Source organism: Neophocaena asiaeorientalis, unplaced genomic scaffold, assembly GCF_003031525.2.
Source record: "Neophocaena asiaeorientalis asiaeorientalis breed wild unplaced genomic scaffold, Neophocaena_asiaeorientalis_V1.1 scaffold197, whole genome shotgun sequence".
Classification (NCBI taxonomy): Eukaryota; Metazoa; Chordata; class Mammalia; order Artiodactyla; family Phocoenidae; genus Neophocaena; species Neophocaena asiaeorientalis.
The window spans coordinates 3,140,609-3,165,350 of NW_020174703.1; the positions used below are offsets into that span (position 1 = coordinate 3,140,609).

The 24,742-nt window shown below is 34.9% G+C and overlaps 1 protein-coding gene across 2 annotated transcripts in view; it reads left to right on the forward strand.

The window, feature by feature from the left end:
* Nucleotides 1-24,742, forward strand: part of EPHA6 (EPH receptor A6) — an 848,766-nt gene that overhangs the window by 496,665 nt on the left and 327,359 nt on the right. For both annotated transcript variants that reach the window (XM_024759215.1, XM_024759217.1), the window contains exon 6: nt 7,005-7,129. In XM_024759215.1, the coding sequence (XP_024614983.1) occupies nt 7,005-7,129 (125 nt within the window). The remainder of the gene's footprint in view (nt 1-7,004; nt 7,130-24,742) is intronic.

Here is a 24,742-nt window from a genome sequence, read left to right on the forward strand (position 1 = left end):
CCTCAACATAATGAAGGCCATACATGACAAATCCACAGCCAACATCATTCTCAATGGTGAAAAACTGAAGCCATTTCCTCTAAGATCAGGAACAAGACAAGGCTGTCCACTCTCACCACTATTATTCAACATAGTTTTGGAAGTTTTAGCCCCAGCAATCACAGAAGAAAAAGTAATAAAAGGAATCCAAGTCAGAAAAGAAGAAGTAAGCTGTCACTGTTTGCAGATGACATGATACTATACATACAGAATCCTAAATATTGTACCAGAAAACTGCTAGAGCTAATCAATGAATTTGGTAAAGTAGCAGGATACAAAATTAATGCACAGAAATCTCTGGCATTCCTATACACTAATGATGAAAATCTGAAAGTGAAATTAAGAAAACACTCCCATTTACCATTGCAACAAAAAGAATAAAATATCTAGGAATAAACCTACCTAAGGAGACAAAAGACCTGTATGCAGAAAATTATAAGACACTGATGAAAGAAATTAAAGATGATACAAATAGATGGAGAGATATACCATGTTCTTGGATTGGAAGAATCAACATTGTGAAAATGACTCTACTACCCAAAGCAATCTACAGATTCAATGCAATCCCTATCAAACTACCACTGGCATTTTTCACAGAACTAGAACAAAAAATTTCACAATTAATATGAAAACACAAAAGACCCCAAATAGCCAAAGCAATCTTGAGAAAGAAAAATGGAGTTGGAGGAATCAGGCTCCCTGATTTCAGACTATACTACAGAGCTACAGTAATCAAGACAGTATGGTACTGGCACAAAAACAGAAATATAGATCATTTGAACAGGATAGAAAGTCCAGAGAGAAACCCACACACACATGGTCACCTTATTTTTGATAAAGGAGGCAAGAATATACAATGGAGAAAAGACAGCCTCTTCAATAAGTGGTGCCTGGAAACCTGGACAGCTACATGTAAAAGAATGAAATTAGAACACTCCCAAACACCATACACAAAAATAAGCTCAAAATGGATTAAAGACCTAAATGTAAGGCCAGACACTATCAAATCTTAGAGGAAAACATAGGCAGAACACTCTATGACATAAATCACAGCAAGATCCTTTTTGACCCACCTCCTAGAGAAATGGAAATAAAAACAAAAATAAACAAATGGGACCTAATGAAACTTAAAAGCTTTAGCACAGCAAAGGATACCATAAACAAGACGAAAAGACTACCGTCAGAATGGGAGAAAATGTTTGCAAATGAAACAACTGACAAAGGATTAATCTCCAAAATTTACAACCAGCTCATGCAGCTCAATATCAAAGAAACAAGCAACCCAATCCAAAAATGGGCAGAAGACCTAAATAGACATTTCTCCAAAGAAGATATACAGATTGCCAACAAACACATGAAAGGATGCTCAACATCACTGATCATTAGAGTAATGCAAATCAAAACTACAGTGAGGTATCACCTCACACATGTCACAATGGCCTTTATTAAAAATCTACAAACAATAAATGCTGGAGGGGGTGTGGAGAAAAGGGAACCCACCTGCACTGTTGGTGGGAATGTAAAATGATACAGCCACTATGGAAAACAGTATGGAGGTTCCTTAAAAAACTGAAAATAGAACTGCCATATGACCGAGCAATCCCACTGCTGGGCATATACTCTGAGAAAACCATAATTCAAAAAGAGTCATGTACCACAATGTTCATTGCAGCTCTGTTTACAGTAGCCAAGGACATGGAAGCAGCCTCAGTGTCCATCAACAAATGAATGGATAAAGAAGATGTGGCACACATACACAGTGGAATATTACTCAGCAATAGAAAGAAACGAAATTGAGTTATTTGTAGAGCAGTGGATGGACCTAGAGTCTGGCATACAGAGTGAAGTAAGCCAGAAAGAGAAATACTATATGCTAACACATATATATGGAATCTAAAAAAAAAAAAAGTCGTTCTGAAGAACCTAGGGGCAGGATAGGAGTAAAGACGAAAGACGCAGACGTAGAGAATGGACTTGAGGACACAGGGAGGGGGAAGGGTAAGTTGGGATGAAGTGAGAGAGTGGCATGGACATATATACACTACCAAATGTAAAATAGATAGCTGTTGGAAGCAGCCGCATAGAACAGGGAGATCAGCTTTGTGCTCTGTTACCATCTAGAGGGGTGGGTTAGGGAGGGTGGAAGGGAGTTGCAAGAGGGAGGATATATGGGGATATATGTATATGTATAGCTGAGTCACTTTGTTATAAAGCAGAAACTAACACACCATTGTAAAGCAATTATACTCCAATAAAGATGTTAACAAAAAAATAGAATGGATAGCTTTGTGAAGAAGTATACACTTTAGTGCAACTGCTGAATTAAGAAGTGGATACTCAGCTATCAGCGGTGCATTGAAGGGTTTTCTGCATTGCTGAAAAGAAATGTATTAAATGACTTGTAAGGTCTGTTCTAATATTACGATTCTGTTACTTAACATTCACTATTAAGATTTTCATTGTCACAAACACATGTGCATAAGAGTGTGCACTCGCTCGCTCTCACTCTCTTTCCCCTTCCCCCAATTTCTCTGTTTCTCATCTAAACACACACACACTCATGCACACAGGCTATCCCGATTTATAAACCTTCATATGCCCACTATGCTTAGTAGATGACTGAGAATTAGCAACATTTGATAGATCTTTAGGAAAACACATCATCTCATGACCCATGGCATAAGTCTTGATTACGTGCTCAAAATAAGACATATTTGTGATAATCCACAGTGTGATTTTGAACTGTAGTTTTAGTGTTTGATATTTTAAATTTTCAAGAAATAACCTTGACATTTTTTGAGTTAATGTCAAAATTGGCCTTCACATCTTGTCATTAAACAATTGCTCACTTCTCTGAACCTCAGTGTCCTCATCTTTAAAGTGGAGACAGTCTCCTTCCCATAGATTTATGAGAATGAAATAAGATAACATACATGGTATAAAGTAAACGTTTAATAAAAATTGATTAACTCTTAATTAGGAGCAAAATAATTAACTAACTAGAGCAATTCACTGTTTCTTCAGATATCTCCACGTAAGCATAAGAAAACAAAGCTTTTCTGAGTGTGAATAAGATCTCTTTTGCTAACTAAATCCACTTCGTACTTTTATTTTCAATTTTTGTTACACAGTTTTTGGTAGACTATTTGAGATTCAGAAAATGTAGTAATCAAAAAGGTTTGTGTTAAAAGCATTTTCAAGAATGTGGTAATCTGTTCAACAATCATTTATGCTGAAGGTCAAAGCTAAGATTTTTGAAAGTTTAAGAAAGGATGTATATCAGAAATACAGTTCTGCTGAAGGCTATACTGAACACATAATTCTTACTCAGGAAACATTGCTTGAGTCTTCAGGTCTTTCAGTTAGCCTCTGATCTGACAAACTCCAGAAGATATTATTTCCCTGACTATTTCTCTCCTTCTCTGACTTTTTAGAATCAGAAGTAAAGATCAATTAGTTGCCCTTTTGTGTCCTAAAATCAGTTTTTCTCATGTGGAGGAATAAACGTATTTTCTGCTTTATATCAGTTGGCACTACAGTGTTTTCACAATATGCCAAATTCAGATGCTATGTAAACTTGAATTATTAAGACAAATTCATTAAATATATTCAAAAGAAATGCTTTAGGTTTCATGCATTGAAACCTTATCTTAAAATGAAATTCTGTATAGTGTTGTTCTTCTCTGAAAATATAAAATGCAACATTTGGGTTTTATTGACCTATTAATTGTTTCCCACATCCTCTGCTTTCAAACTCATTAAGTGTTTAAAATGCATGCTTAGTGTATATTGATACAGCTTTTTTCAAAAGCAATATGGAAATAATAGTATGACACAAAATCCAAATTATATAAAGCAATTTTCTCTATAAAATAATTTAACAAAATCAAAATTTATGCACAAAAATTTGTGCCTAAAACGTCAGAACTCTAACAGGACAATATTGGAAACTTCAACATCCAACATTAGAGGAGTGACTTGATAAAGTATCAGCATAATTGAATATTTTAGCCATTGAAGTAAAAATTATAGAAACTATATTAAAGTATGGAATAGGGTTAAGAATATATGGTTTAAAATAGAATTATCTAGAATTAAGTATATTTAACAACTATGTAAAACGTGGATGTTTACATATGAAAGGAATGTGCAAAAGTGAAGAAATTTTAGGATTTTCATAGATCTTAGACCCTGAAGTCCATGTGTAAGTGAAGAATCTATGTAGTTAGGGAATAGATTCTTTATTTCTCTTTTATAAAAGTATAGAAGAGGATTCATATAATTTAGGTGATGTGTCTGTACAATTAATTTACCATTGGAGAAATGGAAATAGAAAAGATAGTACCTAGATTTTAACCAGTAGTCATTCTAAAATGCTACTGGCCTAACTGAATTTCTTATAAGTTTTGCAAGGATTATATCATTTGACCTTGAGTGCTAAATAATTATGAGGCAAAAAGTAATACACTGGTAATATTGCTTTGTGATATTGTACATTAAACTGAAAAATAAACTATAAGATTGTATACATGAAAAGGACATTTTCAAAAGTTGTAAGAAACTGATATACTTTAATCAACTTCTAATTTGTTTTATTCACTTTAAAGTTATAATTTTTCCATAAAGCACCATTTAATACATTATTATACTATAATTCAAGAACATTAATGCATTTTTCAATAGGGATAAATTTATTAATGGTAATTTATTAGCAGTGAATATGACTCAATTTAAATAGTGAATTATCAGAACACTTTCTTATTTATCATATTACCCATTTCTATTTTAGCTTATGGCACAAACTTCTGTTTCTTATAAATTTCTATAATTATCACTCATTTTAAGAATATATCTTAATCCAGCAATAGTGCTGTCACTGAACAGCTGGAAAGAGTTTTAAATATGCTTTCTAAAGTACTTAATTCCTTAGGAGAACCAAACTTGTCATTCTCACAAATTTAAGAAAATACTGAATAGTTTATCCTTAAGATACAAAGGCAACATTGGGAAGTAAATTACCACATTTAATACTTGAGTCTTTCTTATAAATTTAAAGAATTTTCATCTTGATCATAGAGAATCAATTTTTTCAAATTCTATTTTCAACTGCAATTGGTACATTTGAATGGATTTCTGAAAATGAACTGGAAAGATATCATGAGTTCATAATGAAACTTCTAATTCAAGTTTACTGGTATAGGGTTTTTACTTACCTTCATTGGTCTGGCATCTGTATCTCCTTTTTTCCCATAGGAAAAAAATCCTAGTTCTCAATAACACCAACAAAATTACTCATTTGATTTATGCCTCAATACACACACACACACACACACACACACATATTCAGAATTACAATACCAGTAGTACCACTAACAATATCATTACTAAAAACAGTTTAATAATTTTTGCAGTTTTTTTAGTACTTAAAATATGTTCTATTGGTATGTAAGTTAAGTTACTGTGTTTTAATGTCATTTTAAGTAGTTCCTCTTGAAGGCTATACTTTCAACTCAATACACAGGTTTCTTTCTACTGATTTTTTGAGATTGCTCTTTTAAACGTTAATTTGTTTTTTAATTATTTAAAATATTTACAGGGTTCCAAAGTAACTCTTCAGGGGAGGATATATTCAGAGATGTTTTGCTTCTCACCCTGTAGTGTCCATCCTATTGCCTCCCACCCTCTAAGGGTAACCATTATTATTCGTTTTTATTCTAGGTTTATCCTTACATTGTTTTTTATACATTTTTCTCCATCTCACTTTCTTCACTTAAAAATATATCCTGAAATAACTCCATTCTAGTATTTATATATGGTCTCAATTCCTTTTTACAATTTCATAATTCTCTGGTGGATGTAGTATAGTTTTTTCAATCAGTCCCTTATTGATGGGCATTTAAATTGTTTCCAATCTTTACAAATAAATCTCAGTGAGTAGTCTTATAAATATGTCACTTTGTATTTCTGCAGTGTTTCTTTCAGCTAGAGTCCCAAAAACCAAAGCATAAATGAATATGTAATTTGCCTTAAATTGTTAAATTTCCCTTTATAAGGATTGTGCCATTTTGCCTTTACACCAACAGTGTATTAAAGTGCTTTTCCCCATAGCCTAGCCCAGAGCCTGGTGTCAAATTTTTGGATTTTTTACCAATCTAATAGATGAGAAATGGTATCTCAGTATATTTAATTTGTATTTTTAAGAGTGAGTTTTAACTTCTATGTAAAAAACTCCTTTTATAAGTAATTAGAATATTTAAAAATGAGAAGTATTTTGTTAGATAAAAGAACCTGCAGTATATACATTCTAGGTAAAATTTGAAGTTTAACACAAGATTACTTTAGGTTAGGATTGGATTGTTAAAACAATGTTATATAGAAAAAGAAGATAGACATGATTGTGAAAATGAACTTCAGAAATTAAATATTTTGGTTTTATTCAAATGTCATAGAAACCATGCAAAAGAAATAATCCTCACATTGATAAGCAAAAATTTACTGTAGTTAAGAAGTTTGTGATATAAACTTCTATAAAGTACTAAGACTTTATAAAGTACCAAGTCTTGAAGGAAAGTCTATAAATGATCTTGTAATTGCAGACAATTTTCTATAGCAGACTTAGATTTGATTAAATATAGAAGTCAAGTCTATTGTACTTCAAGTTGTAGCCCCAAACCAAAGCCAGTTTAAGAAAAATTGTTGTCCTCTAACAAAACCAGAGATGATGAGTTCTGGTCCTTATTCGTGGACTATCTGAGTCTTTCCTATGTTCCTTAATAATGTTTCTAAATATATTTTAATATTTTATTTGGATTGAATAAAGGAGATCCTATCATATTACTCTGACATCAGTAACTAATGTCCTCTTCAACAAGAATTGTGTTTTCCTTAGAAGACAAAATATTAAAGAAAGGATTATGGAGAATGATTCCTGCCAATTAATTCTCAGTTATTTTCTTTCCTTTCAGCACCTTCCCTGATAGGTATGGTAAGGAAGGACTGGGCATCCCAAAATAGCATTGCCATATCATGGCAAGCACCTGCTTTTTCCAATGGACCCATACTGGACTACGAGATCAAGTACTATGAGAAAGTAGGTCTTATTTGGAGCTTCCTAAAAATCTACATATACATATATATGCATATATGTATATACTAAACATGTTGTTGTACAATATTATTTTACTTTAAAAGCTATTCTTTTTCGGCCTAACTTCATACCTACTATGTCTTTGAATATTCTCCAGTATACTATTGTGCTTATAATTTCTTAATTAATTTGTCTTGTTTTATGTCAAATTAAAGTAGAAGACACAAGATGTTCATCTCTACCTTCACTTACTCTAGGGAGTTTTACAATAGAGAGTTGTAACTCCTTCAACTTACAGTTTAATTGACATAACATTGTTTCTAAAACTCACTTGGGAAGAAATAGTAAAATGGAATTACCATAATCTAAAGCAATTTCGTGTAGGCCATATCCTTTGCCAATGAGTTTAAAGTTACAGTCCGCTAAAATTTGGAAAGTATGATTTAAGGTTTAAATGGAAATAGCTGATGAATTAAAATTTTTCTTTACATTCAGGTCAGCTGATTTATTTATTTATTTATTTTTTTTTGCGGTACGCGGGCCCCTCACTGTTGTGGCCTCTCCCATTGCGGAGCACAGGCTCCGGACGCGCAGGCTCAGCGGCCATGGCTCACGGGCCCAGCTGCTCCGCGGCATGTGGGATCTTCCCGGACCGGGGCACGAACCCGTGTCCCCTGCATCGGCAGGCGGACTCTCAACCACTGCGCCACCAGGGAAGCCCAGCTGATTTATTTTATAAGTTAGCAAGATAAATATGGTTAATAAATCAACTTTTAACCTTAGTTTCTATTTCTGTCATTTAAAATTGTTCTCAGTTACTATATTTTCCCAAATTATATACTTACTCAGTTTTATGGTATTCATATACATTCTTTCTTTATGCTTTTCCCTCCATCCGTCACTATTATGATATTGTCCTATAGATATTATAGCAGAACATATAGTCAATTCTGATAATATGTCCCATTGGGCTGGTACTACCCTGGAATATTGATAAAGTGAGCATTACATTTAAAAAATTATAATGTAAAAATTATATATAATTCCCAGTGGTATATTAAAATAAGAAAGAACTTGTGTTTCTGTAACTTACAAGAAGCAAAGGAACATCACAAATAAATTAGGTTTCCTATGGAGAAACATAGGGCAAGAAGAGAAATAGAAGTCTTTATTTTTCTATTCTGCTGCTTCTGAGCAAATGTAATTTTGAAAAGGGGAGAAGTAACTCAGTTGCATGGCTGTATCTAGTAATTTCATAATTATGTAATCAATGAAAACTATATTATTATTAACTGACATGGATAAATCCGTAGTCTAAGAAAGGAGGAATTGACTCAGTTTAATTGGCTTATAGATTCTGCACATTGGTCTAGCCAGCATGTGCTCAGAAATCCTGTTGGGCTATTCTTTCAAATGTTACAACCCGTAGCATCCTGTCACAAAAATATACGTATTTTCCATCCACTCGTTTAAATATATCTTCATGTACTCAAAAATTCAGAGTATTTAAAAAGCAATGCACACATATTTTTAAGCAACTTTTCAGAATAAAAATATTTCTCTGTGTTTTATAAAGGTTATATTTCATATACAGAAAATCACTCTTATTCTATTGTCATTTTTACTTCATGTGTTTGAAGACGAAAATAACTTGCAATATTTCCAATTAAAGAAAAACTACACCGATTCCATAAAAAGAGAACCACATTAATCCAGTCAAAACTTTATAAATTCATAATATTCTGAAAGATGGTCATTGATATAATATCCATGTTTGAATGATAGAATAAATAATGTTATGAAGGAGTTTATTTTGTAAGAAAATGACAGTGATCCAGTGCTAATGGATTAAACATGGAGTTGGAAGCAAAGGATTCCTAATTCATGTACTGACTCTGACTCTCATTATGCTTGTGGTCAGAAAAAAGTCTATTAATCTCCCTATGTCTCAGACTTCACATTTATAAAATGGAAATAAAGATATCAACTCTTCTAGTGGGTTGTAAAGACTAATTTTGACCAGACCTGAAGATGAAGAGTGTATGAAGTCAGTATTAAATATCATTTTAAAAAGCATTAGGGAAATATTTGGCATATTATATAGTACAATATAGAATCAGAGCACAATAGCATGGGAATTATGTACAAACTAAATAAAAATTATTATATCTTCATACATAAATACATAATGTGTAGGCAATCAATCAATCAAGATGTTAGAATATCAAACCTCTCAGAGAAAGCATAAAATGACTGACAGCATTAAAACTTTTCCCAACTATGACTTCAGATTCTTGCTGTACCTTTTATATATCTATCTATATCTATAATGCAGTTTCTCCTCCCAAGAATTATTTTTATAAAGCTTATAACTAGGGCAACCTACAATAGAACTCTTAGTTAAAAGTGCTAATTTCTTTATTAGGAATCTAAATATAGTTCAGTAGGAAAAGCAAAATACAAAGCAGTACATGTACAAATGCTCCTATTTTGGGAACACAAATATTCCCCCATCTATGTATATTTTTGTGTGGTTATATTAACATACAGAATATGGAATGGAAATATGCTGTTTTAGGTGTTACCTATTGGGTTAGAATGGGATGAGGGGTGGAAGTACATAGATGGAGGTAAGAGAGAGAGTGAGGTAGCAAATATAGATAAATATGGATGGATGGATGGATGGATGGATGGATAGATCCTAAATAGCTTTGGTAGCTGTCCTAGATCAAGTTGCCCAAAGGCAGACCCTGCGATGGGAATTCGTGTGTAAGTGATTAATGAAGAACCCTCCCAGGAGAACTGGTAAGACAATGGGGAGGCAGGACTATGAAGGAAGATGCAAATCAAACTCAGAGTGAGCAGGGGAGCTCTGGAGTCTAAATTACGTCTCAGAGTTCATCGTATGGAGACAAAGAAGCTGAGCTTCCGTACTCAGGCTCCAGTCAGTCATTGACCACAGGCCTGAATGGACATATACATGTGGTATTCAGGAAAATGTCATAGACACATCTGGTTCTCCATTGTGGCTCCAGTTGCCCAAGTTTAGGTGTCTAAAGTAGATGGTAGGTACAAGCCTTTAAATGCAAAACACATAGAAGCTAGGGGGTGGGAGCAGGAACAGGTAAAGGTGATCCAAGTAGATCTCATGGCACACCAACTAATAACTAAGGCACCTCAATGCTCAGAGAGCTAGGAGAGAATTTTACTCCTTGGCTCACTATGATATCCACAGTCTCCTCAGTCTTTAATATTGGTGCCTCAGTCTTTAATTTATGGCATTTAAATTCATTCAATCAAAGATCAAAAATCATTCAATCAAAGATATTAATTAATACACAAATGATCAATATTCCTCCATTCTCTGAGGAATTCATGCTGTTTTATTAAGGTATTGTGTTAGGATCATTATTCTGTAAATCAGGAGAGAAGTTAAGCTGCTTAGAATGTGAAGTGTCTACAAATATCTGAGGTCAAACACATATTGTTGTTACCAGTGATCTTTGCTTAGAAAAAGGCATTGGTGTAAATGTTCAAAAATTTGAGTTTGGCTCAGACCTTAACTTTCTTAGGCGTGTTTTCTCATCTGTAAAATAAGGGTCCAGAAAGATAATCTCTTCCATTTTTAGCTGTTTCCAAATGCTGCTATGTTTGTGTTTGTACAGTTATATAGATATGTTATACTATCTTTCAAAGAATTTATGTACACTAAAATTAAATACACACATTTAAAAAAATACATCACCACAGGGAATAATCTTCACATCATAATTATATATAAAAATTAAAACCCTGCTATGATTGTCTTTTGTTTCTGTGTGTGTGTGTGTGTGTGTGTGTGTGTGTGTGTGAGATGAGAGGGCTATGAAGAAGAAAATATATTGCTTGTGGGTTATAATTAATTAGATACTCTCTATTCAGTTAATTATACTGCCCCAATTCTTGGTTACTTTTCTCTTTTCATACTCAAAAGGTGTTTTATTTTTTTAAACTCACATGAATATAGTTTGAATATGAAAAGTCACTTAAAATAATGAAGAAAGTCACATATGTTACCAAAAAAGTTTATATTTTGTATTTACTTACTAACAATGCTTTTCTTCAAAGTAGAGACTCCTCATAATGAGGGAACTGTTAAAAACCATGAAGACAATTTAGGTGATACACACTTTATATAACACTTCATGAAGTGGATGGTCTCCTTTCAATGAAGTGCCAAGTGGGCCGGAAGGCAGGGAGCTTTTATAGCACAAGGAATAAAGAACAAGGGAGAGAAAAAGAGAAAATATCTGATTGGCTGGAGCCACACAGTCAACCTTGTTTAGGGTGAGAATGAACAAGGAAAGAAGTATAGAGCCCAGAGCTGGCTTGGCATTTGGGGACTGGGTAACTGGATATACTGCGTGTTTTTTTTTTAATTGAAGTTTAGTTGATTTACAATGTTGTGTTAATTCTGCTGTATAGCAAAGTGACTCAGTTATACATATATATACAATCTTTTTTGTATTGTTTTCTGTTATGGTTTATCCCAGGACATTTAATATAGTTCCCTGTGCTTTACAGTAGGACCTTGTTGTCCATCCATTCTATGTGTAGTAGTTTGCATCTACTAACCCCAAACTCCCAGTCCATCCCTCCCCCACCAGCCCCCCTTGGCAACCACAAATCTGTTCTCTATGTCTATAAGTCTGTTTCTGCTTCCTAGATAGCAGAAATATGACATTTGTGTCATATTTTAGATTCCATATGTAAGTGACATCATATGGTATTTGTCTTTCTCTTTCTGACTTACTTCACTTAGTATGATAATCTCTAGTTGCATCCATGTTGCTACAAATGGCATTATTTCATTCTTTTTATGGCTAAGTAATATTCCATTGTATATATGTACCACATCTTCTTTATCCATTCATCTGTCAATGGACATTTAGGTTGTTTCCATGTTTTGGCTATTGTGAATTGTGCTGCTATGAACATAGGGGTGCATGTATCTTTTTGGATTATAGTTTTCTCTGGATACATGCCCAGGAGTGGGATTGCTGGATCACATGGTAATTCTATTTTTAGTTTTCTGAGGAGCCTCCATACTGATTTCCATAGTGGCTGCACCAACTTCCATTCCCACCAACAGTGTAGGAAGGTTCCGTTTTTCCACACCCTCTCCAGCATTTGTTATTTGTAGACTTTTTAATGATGGCCATTCTGACTGGTGTGAGGTGGTGCCTCATTGTAGTTTTGATTTGCATTTCTCTAATAGTTAGTGATGTTGAGCAGCTTTTCATGTGCTTCTTGGCCATCTGTGGATATACTGAGTTTTTGATCCAGCAGAGCTTTTACAGAGACACAAAATTATCAAAGTTTTGGTTTGCTGACTTGGCACTCCGGATGGGAGCGGTTCCATCTTGGGCTTAGAAAGTTATTTCAATAAGTCAATAAGACATCATCTGTCCCCAACCCCTCAGTCTCCACCTTCGACATGTTGCAGACCCTCTTGCAGTCACTAAATATCAAAACTCTCATTGAACATCAAATACAGCATTCCCTTAGCTCTGCTCCTACCTCCTTTCTTTACCCTTTGTTTTCACATTTAAAATTTTTCTTCTCCTTTGTTTCTCTGCCCATAGCACTTTTCTTTCTCTTGCTTCTTTGTTCTTTTATTATATTTACCAAAGACAGTCTTGATTAGAGTCATATATGTGTGTATCTGACTCCCTCACTAGTTTGGAAGGCCCTGAATAAAGGAGATCATTTCTTGTTTGTCTTTGTCACCCAACCTTGAGTCAGTGCCTAACACCACTGTTTGCTTTCAGTCAAATTCTAAAGAAAGTAATAAAATCCTTTCTTTGTTCAGAACTCATTCAGAGGAAATTGAAACAACTTACCAACCACTGTGAAATTACCCCTAACAATTAAGAAAAAAAGAAAGCAAGCCCCGAGAACTTCCTGTTTCTACCTGTTCATAAGAAGGACACACACTGATATCCATCAGCTGAGACAATGCTCTGTTAATAAATAGAATGTAAGCACACGAGGGCAGGGATTTCTTTTGTCCACGTTCATATCCTTAGTACTCAGAAAGGCACATAGCTCATAATTCATAGGCAATGATAGTTGGCCAGTTATATGCCAGATACTTTGAAAAGTGTTTTTTATGTATTAAGCAATTCAATTCCAATAACAATGCTTTGTAATAAGTACTATTACCCTTCCCATTTTACAGATGAAGAAACTAAGGTACAAGAAACCTAAGTAACTTCACCAAAATAACCCAGGCAATAAGTGGTTGTTAACACCTACTTGCATCACAACTGGATGTCTCAGAAAAGTCAGTGCTTTCTGCTGATGCTGATTTTCTAGGTTCCCTTCCTTACTCTCTGCTGCCCATTTTGCATCTATAAAATGGCAGCAATAAAATATACCTACCTCACCAGGGTGTTGTACAGCTCCACTGACTGCCAACTGGTAGCTTATTTTGCAAACATGAATCCTCCATAATAGTTCATTATTCTTACATCCAATATTTAAAGACCTATGAATGGTAAAGTCTTTTCCTTACAATTCTCTCAATTTTTTTTTTACCAGTCAGCAGTTTTTAGATTTTGCTTAAGAAATTTCATCATAAGAAAGGAAACATTTCTTATATACAGATGGTCAATAATTATAAAATTCTGAATTTGTTTAACTTGCCATTGTTTCACCTACTCTACCAATTATAGAATTCAGTATCTATGAGGTTTATATAAAAGATGTAATTTCATGTCATGAAAACACTGTATTGTTTTTTAAAAAAAAGGTGAAGAGATTTGTGGGAAGCTTTTCATTATGGGAAATAATTTCATCGCTCAGGGATGATTTAAAGTAGTCTCTTTCGATAGGAGGTTGAATCATTGGTATCTTTTGTAAAAGTCTCGTACTTCTCAACAAAAAACTTTGCACAATAAGTCTCTTTCTTGCTTCTCTCCCCTCTTATTCTACTTTCTCAGGGTAGTTTTTCCCCCAAGATAACAATTCAATAAATAATACTTTTTTCCTAAAAAATATAAGCAGTAAATCTGCATCTTTATTTGATTAAAAATATATGAAGCAACTATTGTAGAAATAATCAACTGGAAAAGAAAAGAATCCTTCTTTCCTTCCTTATAAAATTGTCAATACACATTTCTTATTTTCTTCTGTTGTATTTCCTTCACTTAGGTGTTTGCCCAAAAGTGGAAGAGAATTTTCTGTTCGCTTCCACGAATGCTACTCTTACCTCTAACCACTGTTTAGGTACAGAAACATATCTCATTTATTCTCTGCATCCTCCTTCCACAATGACCATCTAAGGTGTACATTTTGTAACATAAATGTAAACTTGCATGTAAATTGAAACATGGTTTTCATATAGGAACTAAGAAAAGTGTGGTTGAGGAAAGGGCCTATGGATTTCCTGGATCACAGGAGGAACTTGTTGAAATGCAGGTTCTGATTCAGTTGACTGGAGGTGGCTTAAAGGAGGTGGGATGAGGGTTTACATTTGAAACAGCTCACAGGGAAGGCTAGCACTGCCTCTCCCAGGACCACACTTGAAGCTCTAAGTCTCTAGAGGCACCACTTCTCCATTACCTCACTTTAAAGGTATGGATAGAGGGAGAATAACCACAACCCTCTAAACATACATGTGAACTTAAATATTGAGCCATCTTTATAACTGGCTAGAATCTCTGTAGATGTTACATGTCTTGTGTGATATTTGAACCTAAAGTATTAATCTGAAGCAAAATGCAGTAAATAAGGGACCCAGTCAGTTTCAGATACAATTGAGTTGTTTCTAATGGAATCAGCAAATTCCTGAGCTGCTAAATAAAAGTTTTGTGTTCTCTTTTTTCCTTTCTTTTCATAATTCTTATTTGTTGCCATGTCCACCACAGAGATATTGGATATGAGCATTTGGTACTAATTAAAACAACATTACCTGATAAAAAATGGATGGCAAGGGAATTTACTGATACAAACACTCATTACAGAGGTTTCATTGCCAATTTCCGTGTTGTGTAGCAAACACCACCCTATGTAGAAGCCTGTCTGGTTTAGTGAGCCCAGGGAGTCCCCAAAGTGCCTGGAGCAGAGATTTTCGTGGTCGCAAACCTGGGACTGGTGCCAGCACTGCATCAACAGCAGCATCTGTATGATTTGAACGTATCTGAATAGAAAGAAATTGAAAGACATTTGCACTACACATCTAGTATAAGGTTTGCACGCATATGAAAATTACAAATGTCTACTGACTCCTCTAGCTTTAAATTGTCTTCTGTTTCATAAGAGTCATACTACCTTTTGTTTGATTTGAAAAATGGATTTGTTTAAAATTACAGAAGCTAGATTTAGTATGTCAAAGATTTGATACATCCAAAAGAGGAAAAAGCAAAATTGGTAGAACTAAGTAAATATACTTCATTTAAAACTTTAGAATATATCTAAATTTATAGACTGAAATGGAGGTTATAAGCATAATGAGTATCAAAGTTTATGTTCTGGTTTTCAAGAATAAAACAATACCCACTTCACTGTGCTCAAAGGGCCTGGATTCTTTTGGTGCTGTGTAGTCACCAGAAGTGCAATCTTAGCGCTGATGTTGTAATACTAGCTAAAGCTGCTCATTAATCACACTTCTGCCGACTTGCTATATTTCAATCTGCTCTAAATTTCATAACATTTTAATTCAATTTCACATCCTGAAGTCATAATCAGTTGCTTTGATATTCCTGGTCAGACTTTTCTTAAATTGCTTCATCATCACTTTAATGAATTCCATGTCTTCATCTCTTTTTTGATGAGGTTAGGGTAAACTAGATTATTTTCCGATTCTGAAATTCCATGACTGCGTAAGCTTATTATTATTTTATTGTGTCTGGCTTTGCTATGCAATCTGATAAGAAATTATCAAGTAAGAGTAATGAAGGAATGAGAGATTTGATGTTTCCAATGAAAATATGAGATATTAAAAAATTACAGGAAAGTATATAAAAATCTTAAGGGTGAAAGAGTAATTCAATTTCTTCAACAATCTAGAAATCTATATATTTACAACCAAGTTTTGCATTTCTAAGAAAAGATAAAAATATAAATCTATTTTAAAAAAGATTAATTACTACTCCTATAAATTTCTACCTCCTCTTAAAAATTATTGTTTGGAGGGAAGAAATAGTACAATGGAACATACAGCTTGGAGTAGAGGTTATAGAACCCACAATACCAAATTCTAAGAGGTTCACAAATATCCCTTTAAGTAGGGGCAGATGGTGGGACAGAATACTAGAAACTACTCTAGGAAAGTGTCTAGGTTAGTGCCCACCAGAATCAGGATAGCCTTGGAGTATGCAAAATTAGCATTTTTCCATTATAGTTTCATTCCTTCAGAAAAAATTTTTCTGGGAAGTAACAAGGACACAAATTCAAACTTCCTCTAAATTTCTGATCTAGTTTGGTGAAAATCAGATAAACAAAAATCCCATAGACAGGCACCAATTATTTGAGTGTGATATTGCCATGAATTCAGACTGCATTCAGCCTTCAAAGAACTGCTCTTCCATTAAGTAAAATGTAAATATAATGTTATTACTTCAGAAAGCCAAATGTACAAGTCAGATATCTAACTTTCTATCTTAAAATGATGAAAGGGTAAATACTACTGTATAATGCCTGTAGGCAAATCTTGAAGCTAAGAATTGCAACTCTGGTAGATTATGTTATCTAACCCTTAGCAAGTTTCCCCTGATCACTGGCCTTGTTAAAGTGTTGACTGAGTCATACACCCTTGGGAGAAATGTAAGTTTTGCTCTTTCAAGTGCAGTTAAAAATACAACCATATTTTTGCCTATTCCTTAAACAATTACAATTTGGGGCTACAAGTACAAGCATAATTACCAATTCATAAATTTACTTTTTTCTCTTCTGATGCTGTACTACTACTTTTTTCATCTTGCATTTAATGAGGAAATCTATAAACTGAACAAAGATGCATTCATTTCTTCTGAGGATTTTGAAGCCTGTAATTGTATGATAAATCATGTGAAGTTATCTTGCGAGATTTCCTATAGAATACGAGGTGGCTGTTTACAGAGTGCATTGTTTAGCCCCATTTTCCTTCAGGGATTTATTAGCAAATGCTAATAGAGGAAATAAATATGGACCATACAGAGGGTAAGGTAGAGCTAGCAACTTTTCTTAGTAGTCAGTCAGGAATTTGGTGGGGTTTCCTCCTTGAATAGTTCACTCCAATAAATACTTCTGTGACAGGTGTGTATGTGTTTTTAAACTGCATTTTTAAGCATGGTTTTTATTAGACCCCATAGATTTCAAAATATTGCAGTATTATAAAGAAAATCCAACTTTTTATTTAAGAAATATGTAAACTTCTGTGTGCCTCTGCTGCCTGACTTGATTTGCAGATTTTTTTTTTTTTATTGCTTGAGGGAATGCCTAACATCCAAGACTGTAGTGTGTCCAGTATTGGGAAACCAGTTCTTCTGGAGCTAGAGAACCCTTATTTATTGCAAGGCCAAGATTTGATTTTGTTGGATGAATTAGGAAAACAAAAATGAGTTAGAAGCTAAAATATTTGCACATTTCTAGTCCTTAAAACTACTTTCCCAATCTTGAATGAAGATAGAGAAAAACATTTTGGTGTTAATACTTAACTTGGATTATGAAAAAACAAAAATAATGTTAACAAATAGTAGTTTACTGAGTGCGCTCTACTTGTATTAATTCATTTTAAGACAAGTTAATTAGCTGCTAGCTAATTGAGAGACACCTACCTACTTCATGATTACCACTTAGATTTCAACCTCCAGCTGGCAACTTAATAAGAAACTGATAAAAATATATTTAGATATTGATGGAACGTTAAAAGTGACTGGACTGTTGCTTATTTCATTTTTCTTCTGTCGCTTTTTTAACTTTTGGTGGCTTTTTAGTCAATTCACATTGATATTTGTGAAACAAAATATTTTATACAATAATAAATATTCTATCTAGTCATAGTGGATTTGGACAGACCTGGGTTAGAATTCAGGCTTTGAAACAGTTAGCTTTGTGACCATAGGCAACAAGTTTTATTTCCTTAAGACTTAACTTCTTCATCTGTTAGGAGAGAAATGATAACAACCACATAAGCTATTATGAGGAATAGAGTAAATGAGACTTTTAAATGTAAATCATTCATTTGCTCCTGGGAAAGAGTAAGCATTCAATACATAGACTCTACTAAAACTGGTATTAGTTTCAGTGTCATTACCAGTTTTAATTTTAATATGGTTCTAGTAGGCACAGTAGGTCCTTTAAATTTTTGTCACCCAAACAGAATGCCATCTTACCCAAAATGCAAGCATGACCATCAAAAGGATTATTCTATTTTATAGATCATATGGTAATAAGTAAAACAGGGGTAAAGACATTAACGAATGTGTGGACTAGGGCACAGAACCAGTTCCTACATTTAAAAATTACCATCCACATCAATATTAATCAATTGATACCATCCCATAATATTATTTTATTGTCACTTAAGAAGTTTTAGTATAAGCATGTGATAACATTCTAATTTGGAAATTACAAAAATTGATATCTTAAATTATGAATTTACATAGTTTATGAACTGTAAAACATTTGACATTAAATAAGATACAGAAAATTTTTTTCTTCGAAATTAGACATAACTCTACAGTAGTATGGCCATAAACATGGAAAATAGTTTCATTCTTATTGTACTTTCCAAGTACACGTTAGATATATTGATGACAATACAGGCCATATTTTGCTTTGATACAAGATTCTCACTCTTCTAAGTTTTTTATATATGAGAATAATTCATGAAGCATGGTGTTCTATTTATTTTGGCAGATTTTATTATTTCATTACCCTCTAGGTAGGGTAAATTACTCTAATGGGTCCACCTTTTCATGTCTTACCTCATGGTTTCATTTCTTCTGTGTCTTTCTGTATACTCTTTAAAGGCCAAAGTAGGTTATGCAGAGGATACACAGCAGCCAAACATTCTCTTTCTCTCATGTACCTTCTTTGCAATAGCAACCTTTTCTCTCTAATTATTTTATTTATTTATTTATTTTTATTTATTTTTGCTGCACTGGGTCCTCGTTGCCGTGCGCAGGCCGTCTCTGGTTGCAGCGAGTGGGGGCCCCTCTTCGCCGTGGTGCGTGGGCTTCTCACTGCGGTGGCCTCTCCCGCTGCGGAGCACAGGTTCCAGGCGCACGGGCTCAGCAGTTGTGGCACGCGGGCTCAGCAGCTGTGACTCGCGGGCTCCAGAGTGCAGGCTCAGCAGCTATGGCGCACGGGCCCAGCTGCTCTACGGCATGTGGGATCCTCCAGGACCAGGCCTCGAACCCGTGCCCCCTGCATTGACAGGCAGACTCTCAACCACCGCACCACCAGGGAAGCCTTTCTCTCTAATTATCAATCATTCATGAAAATAGAGATATACTGAAAAGTTGGCAATGTTGTGGTAAATAAGTAAAGATTTCGCACACAAAGAGATTTCCAAGCTGAGAGCGTGAGAACCCTCTTAGAAGTATAGAAGTTAAAAATATGAATGATTATTAGGGCAAATTTAATCTAACTCTCTGATATTTATTAAGAAGCTAGACCCAGAAGAATTGTGGCTTGTGTGATATTGAACACACAGGTGTCCTGAATGCAAGGCCAGTCCTCTTCTAATATTCTGTATTGTCTCAGAAAGCACCACCATTTGAAAGCTACTTCCCTTATAGGAAAAGATACTGAACATTAACCTCATGTACAGATCAAATGTATTAGTTTTCTATTGCTACGTAACAAATTACCCCAAAACTGAGCAGTTTTAAGCAATGAGGATGTATTATCTCACAAAATGTCTGAGAATCAGGAATCCAGGAGTGACTTAGCTAGGTAGTTCTGGCTCTGGGTCTCCCATGGGGTTGCAGACAAGCTGTCATGGGCTGCAGTCAGCTGAAAGCTTAAAGAGGCAGGGCAACTTTTTTTCCAGCTCATTCATGTGACTTGGGCAGAAAGCTTCAGCTACTGTTCACAGGGACCTGATCACATCTGAAAGAGAGTGCACATTTAACACCAAAGAGGCAGTGTATTTTATAATCTAATCTTAGCAATTACTATCACTTCTGTCATATTTTATTGGACACACAGTTCAACCCTAGGAGGGGATTGCATAATGGTATAAATATTGGGTTGGGCGTAAAGTTCCTTCAGGTTTTCCTGTAACATCTTATGGAAAAACCTGAATGAACTTTTCGGCCAACCCAATACTAGGTGTGGGCATCATCAGGGTCAGTTTTGGAAGCTGGCCACCATATCAGGCTTCTTGGAAGAATCTATGATATTTCAGTTTGCCTTCAACAAAATAATTATCTCTGAGAAAATGCAATGTACCTATTCTGAAACGCCAGTAATTTTTAAAACATACTCTAGATAGTTCAGTGATATGGCCATTCCATTTCTTAGAATTTCCCCAGAAGATTAGCCTATTCTGTCCAAAATTCAACATATAAAGCTTAACTTCGGGCTTCCCTGGTGGCGCAGTGGTTGAGAGTCTGCCTGCGAATGCAGGGGACACGGGTTCGAGCCCTGGTCTGGGAAGATCCCGCATGCCGCGGAGCAACTGGGCCCGTGAGCCACAATTACTGAGCCTGCGCGTCTGGAGCCTGTGCTCCACAGAGAACAAGAGAGGCAACGATAGTGAGAGGCCCACGCACGGCAATGAAGAGTGGACCCCGCTTGCCACAACTAGAGAAAGCCCTCACACAGAAACGAAGACCCAACACAGCCATAAATAAATTAATTTAAAAAAAAATTTTTAAAAAGAAAAGCTTAACTTCATATACATATGAAGTTAACACATACACATATGATCTCTTTTTTTCCAAATAACTCAGTCATGTCATTTAAAAGCCCTTGTAATTGTTTTTCTGTCTCTAAAATTAAAGTAACATAAACAACCTAACTACATTTCCAAGTAAGCAATCCCATGCATACTCCTCTTGATGAAGATTAAACAGAAAAATTTATATAGAACTTTGGCCTTGTATTCAGCTATAACTAAGAATTCATGTTGTTTTGACTCTTCCATGACCTTAACAATTTTTGATAGTTAAAGTAGACCAGATCTCACCAGAACACAATTCCCTGGTTTACAACAAAAAAAATTTTTAAAAAGAAAAGCTTAACTTCATACACATATGAAGTTAACACATACACATATGATCTCTTTTTTTCCAAATAACTCAGTCATGTCATTTAAAAGCCCTTGTAGTTGTTTTTCTGTCTCTAAAATTAAAGTAACATAAACAACCTAACTACATTTCCAAGTAAGCAATCCCATGCATACTCCTCTTGATGAAGATTAAACAGAAAAATTTATATAGAACTTTGGCCTTGTATTCAGCTATAACTAAGAATTCATGTTGTTTTGACTCTTCCATGACCTTAACAATTTTTGATAGTTAAAGTAGACCAGATCTCACCAGAACACAATTCCCTGGTTTACAAAAGGATTAAGCCACCCTTGGAAACAACAGAAGTCTCCTCTCCCTTTATAACCACTCTAATACAGTAAAGATACATAGGAAAGTAGTTAATATTGTGTAAATAATTAAAATTTTAATTTATGAAAGAGATTTCTAAACTTGGTTAGATGAATGAACGTAGTGCTTCCCAGGTCATTAAAAAATTAAATATTTGAACTTTTTCCCAAATCAATATTAGTTAAAGTATAAAAAACAAGTTAAGTGCATATTTATATAAGGAGCCATGGGAATATTTAATAAGTTAACTCTTAAGTATAGAAAAAAACCAAAAGAGTTGCATGAATCTGTTTGTGTGTGTGTGTGTGTGTGTGTGTAAATGGAAAATTAAATCAAGAAAGATCATTTCCCAAGAAGTTTGTATCTGGATTTGTGTTATCTAATATACTCAAATAAATATCTCAATAAAGGCATGCCTAAAAATAGAGGCGTTTCACTGCTTCAACCAGTCCTCTAAACTCTACTCATCTTTTCTAATTGTTACTCAGTACATCTCTTTTTTTTTTTCCGGTATGCGGGCCTCTCACTGTTGTGACCTCTCCCGTTGCGGAGCACAGACTCCGGACGCGCAGGCCCAGCGGCCATGGCTCACGGGCGCAGCCGCTCCACGGCATGTGGGATCCTCCCGGACCCCACGAAACCATGTCCCCTGCATCGGCAGGCGGACTCTCAACCACTGCGCCACCAGGGAAGCCCAGTACATCTCTTTAAAAACAAATTTCTTTGAAAACAATGCCACACTTCTTTTTTTTTTTAACATCTTTATTGGAGTATAATTGCTTTACAATGGTGTGTTAATTTCTGCTTTATAACAAAGTGAATCAGTTATACATATACATATGTTCACATATCTCTTCCCTCTCTTGTCTCGCTCCCTCTCACCCTCCCTATCCCACCCCTCTAGGTGGTCACAAAGCACCGGGCTGATCTCCCTGTGCTATGCAGCTGCTTCCCACTAGCTATCTATTTTACGTTTGGTAGTGTATATATGTCCATGCCACTCTCTCAACTTGTCACAGCTTACCCTTCCCCCTCCCCATATCCTCAAGTCCATTCTCTAGTAGGTCTGTGTCTTTATTCCCCTCTTAACCCTAGGTTCTTCATGACCTTTTTTTTTTTCTTGCATTACATATATGTGTGTTAGCATATGGTATTTGTTATTCTCTTTCTGACTTACTTCACTCTGTAAAATGAAGTAAGATGGACGCTAGGTCCATCCACCTCACTACAAATAACTGAATTTCGTTTCCTTTTATGGCTGAGTAATATTACATTGTATATATGTGCCACTTCTTTATCCATTCAACTGATGATGAACATATAGGTTGCTTCCATGTCCTGACTATTGTAAACAGAGCTGCAATGAATATTTTGGTACATGACTCTTTTTGAATTATGGTTTTCTCAGGGTATATGCTCAGTAGTGGGATTGCTGGGTCATATGGTAGTTCTATTTGTAGTTTTTTAAGGAACTTCCATACTGTTCTCCATAGTGGCTGTATCAATTTACATTCCCACCAGCAGTGCAAGACTGCTCCCTTTTCTCCATACCCTCTCCAGCATTAATTGTTTCTAGATTTTTTGATGATGGCCATTCTGACAGGTGTGAGATGATATCTCATTGTAGTTTTGATTTGCATTTCTCTAATGATTAATGATGTACAGCATTCTTTCATGTGTTTGTTGGCAATCCGTACTTCAGTTTGTTAATATGGTGTATCACTTTGATTGATTTGAGTATATTGAAGGATCCTTGCATTCCTGGAATGAACCCCACTTGATCATGGTATATGATCCTTTTAATGTGCTATTGGATTCTGTTTGCTAGTATTCTGTTGAGGATTTTTGCATCTATGTTCATCAGTGATATTGCCCTGTAGTTTTCTTTCTTTGTGACATCTTTGTCTGGTTTTGGTATCAGGGTGATGGTGGCCTCATAGAATGAGTTTGGGAGTTTTCCTCCTTCTGCTATATTTTGGAGTAGTTTGAGAAGGTTAGGTGTTAACTCTTCTCTAAACGTTTGATAGAATTTGCCTGTGAAGCCATCTGGTCGTGGTCTTTTGTTTGTTGGAAGATTTTTAACCACAGTTTCAATTTTAGTGCTTGTGACTTGTCTGCTCATATTTTCTATTTATTCCTGCTTCAGTCTTGGCAGGTTGTGCATTTCTAAGAATTTGTCCATTTCTTCCAGGTTGTCCATTTTATTGGCATAGAGTTGCCATGATCCTTTGTATTTCTCCAGTGTCAGTTGTAATTTCTCCTTTTTCATTTCTAATTCTTTTTATTTGAGTCTTCTCCCTTTTTTTCTTGATGAGTCTGGCTAATGGTTTATCAATTTTGTTTATCTTCTCAAAGAACCAGCTTTTAGTTTTATTGATCTTTACTATCATTTCCTTCATTTCTTTTTCATTTATTTCTGATCTGATCTTTATTATTTCTTTCCTTCTGCTAGTTTTGGGGTTTTTTAGTTCTTCTTTCTCTAATTGCTTTAGGTGCAAGGTTAGGTTGTTTATTCGAGATGTTTCCTGTTTCTTAAGGTAGCATTGTATTGCTATAAACTTCCCTCTTAGAACTGCTTTTGCTGCATCCCATAGGTTTTGGGTCATCGTGTCTCCATTGTCATTTGTTTCTAGCTATATTTTGATTTCCTCTTTGATTTCTTCAGTGATCACTTCGTTATTAAGTAGTGTATTGTTTAGCCTCCATGTGTTTGTATTTTTTACAGATCTTTTCCTGTAATTGATATCTAGTCTCATAGCATTGTGGTCGGAAAAGATACCTGATACAATTTCAATTTTCTTAAATTCACCAAGGCTTGATTTGTGACCCAAGATATGACCTGTCCTGGAGAATGTTTCATGAGCACTTGAGAAAAAATTGTATTCTTTTGTTTATGGATGGAATGTCCTATAAATATCAATTAAGTCCATCTTGTTTAATGTATCATTTAAAGCTTGTGTTTCCTTATTTATTTTCATTTTGGATGATCTGTCCATTGGTGAAAGTGGGGTGTTAAAGTCCCCTGCTATGATTGTGTTACTGT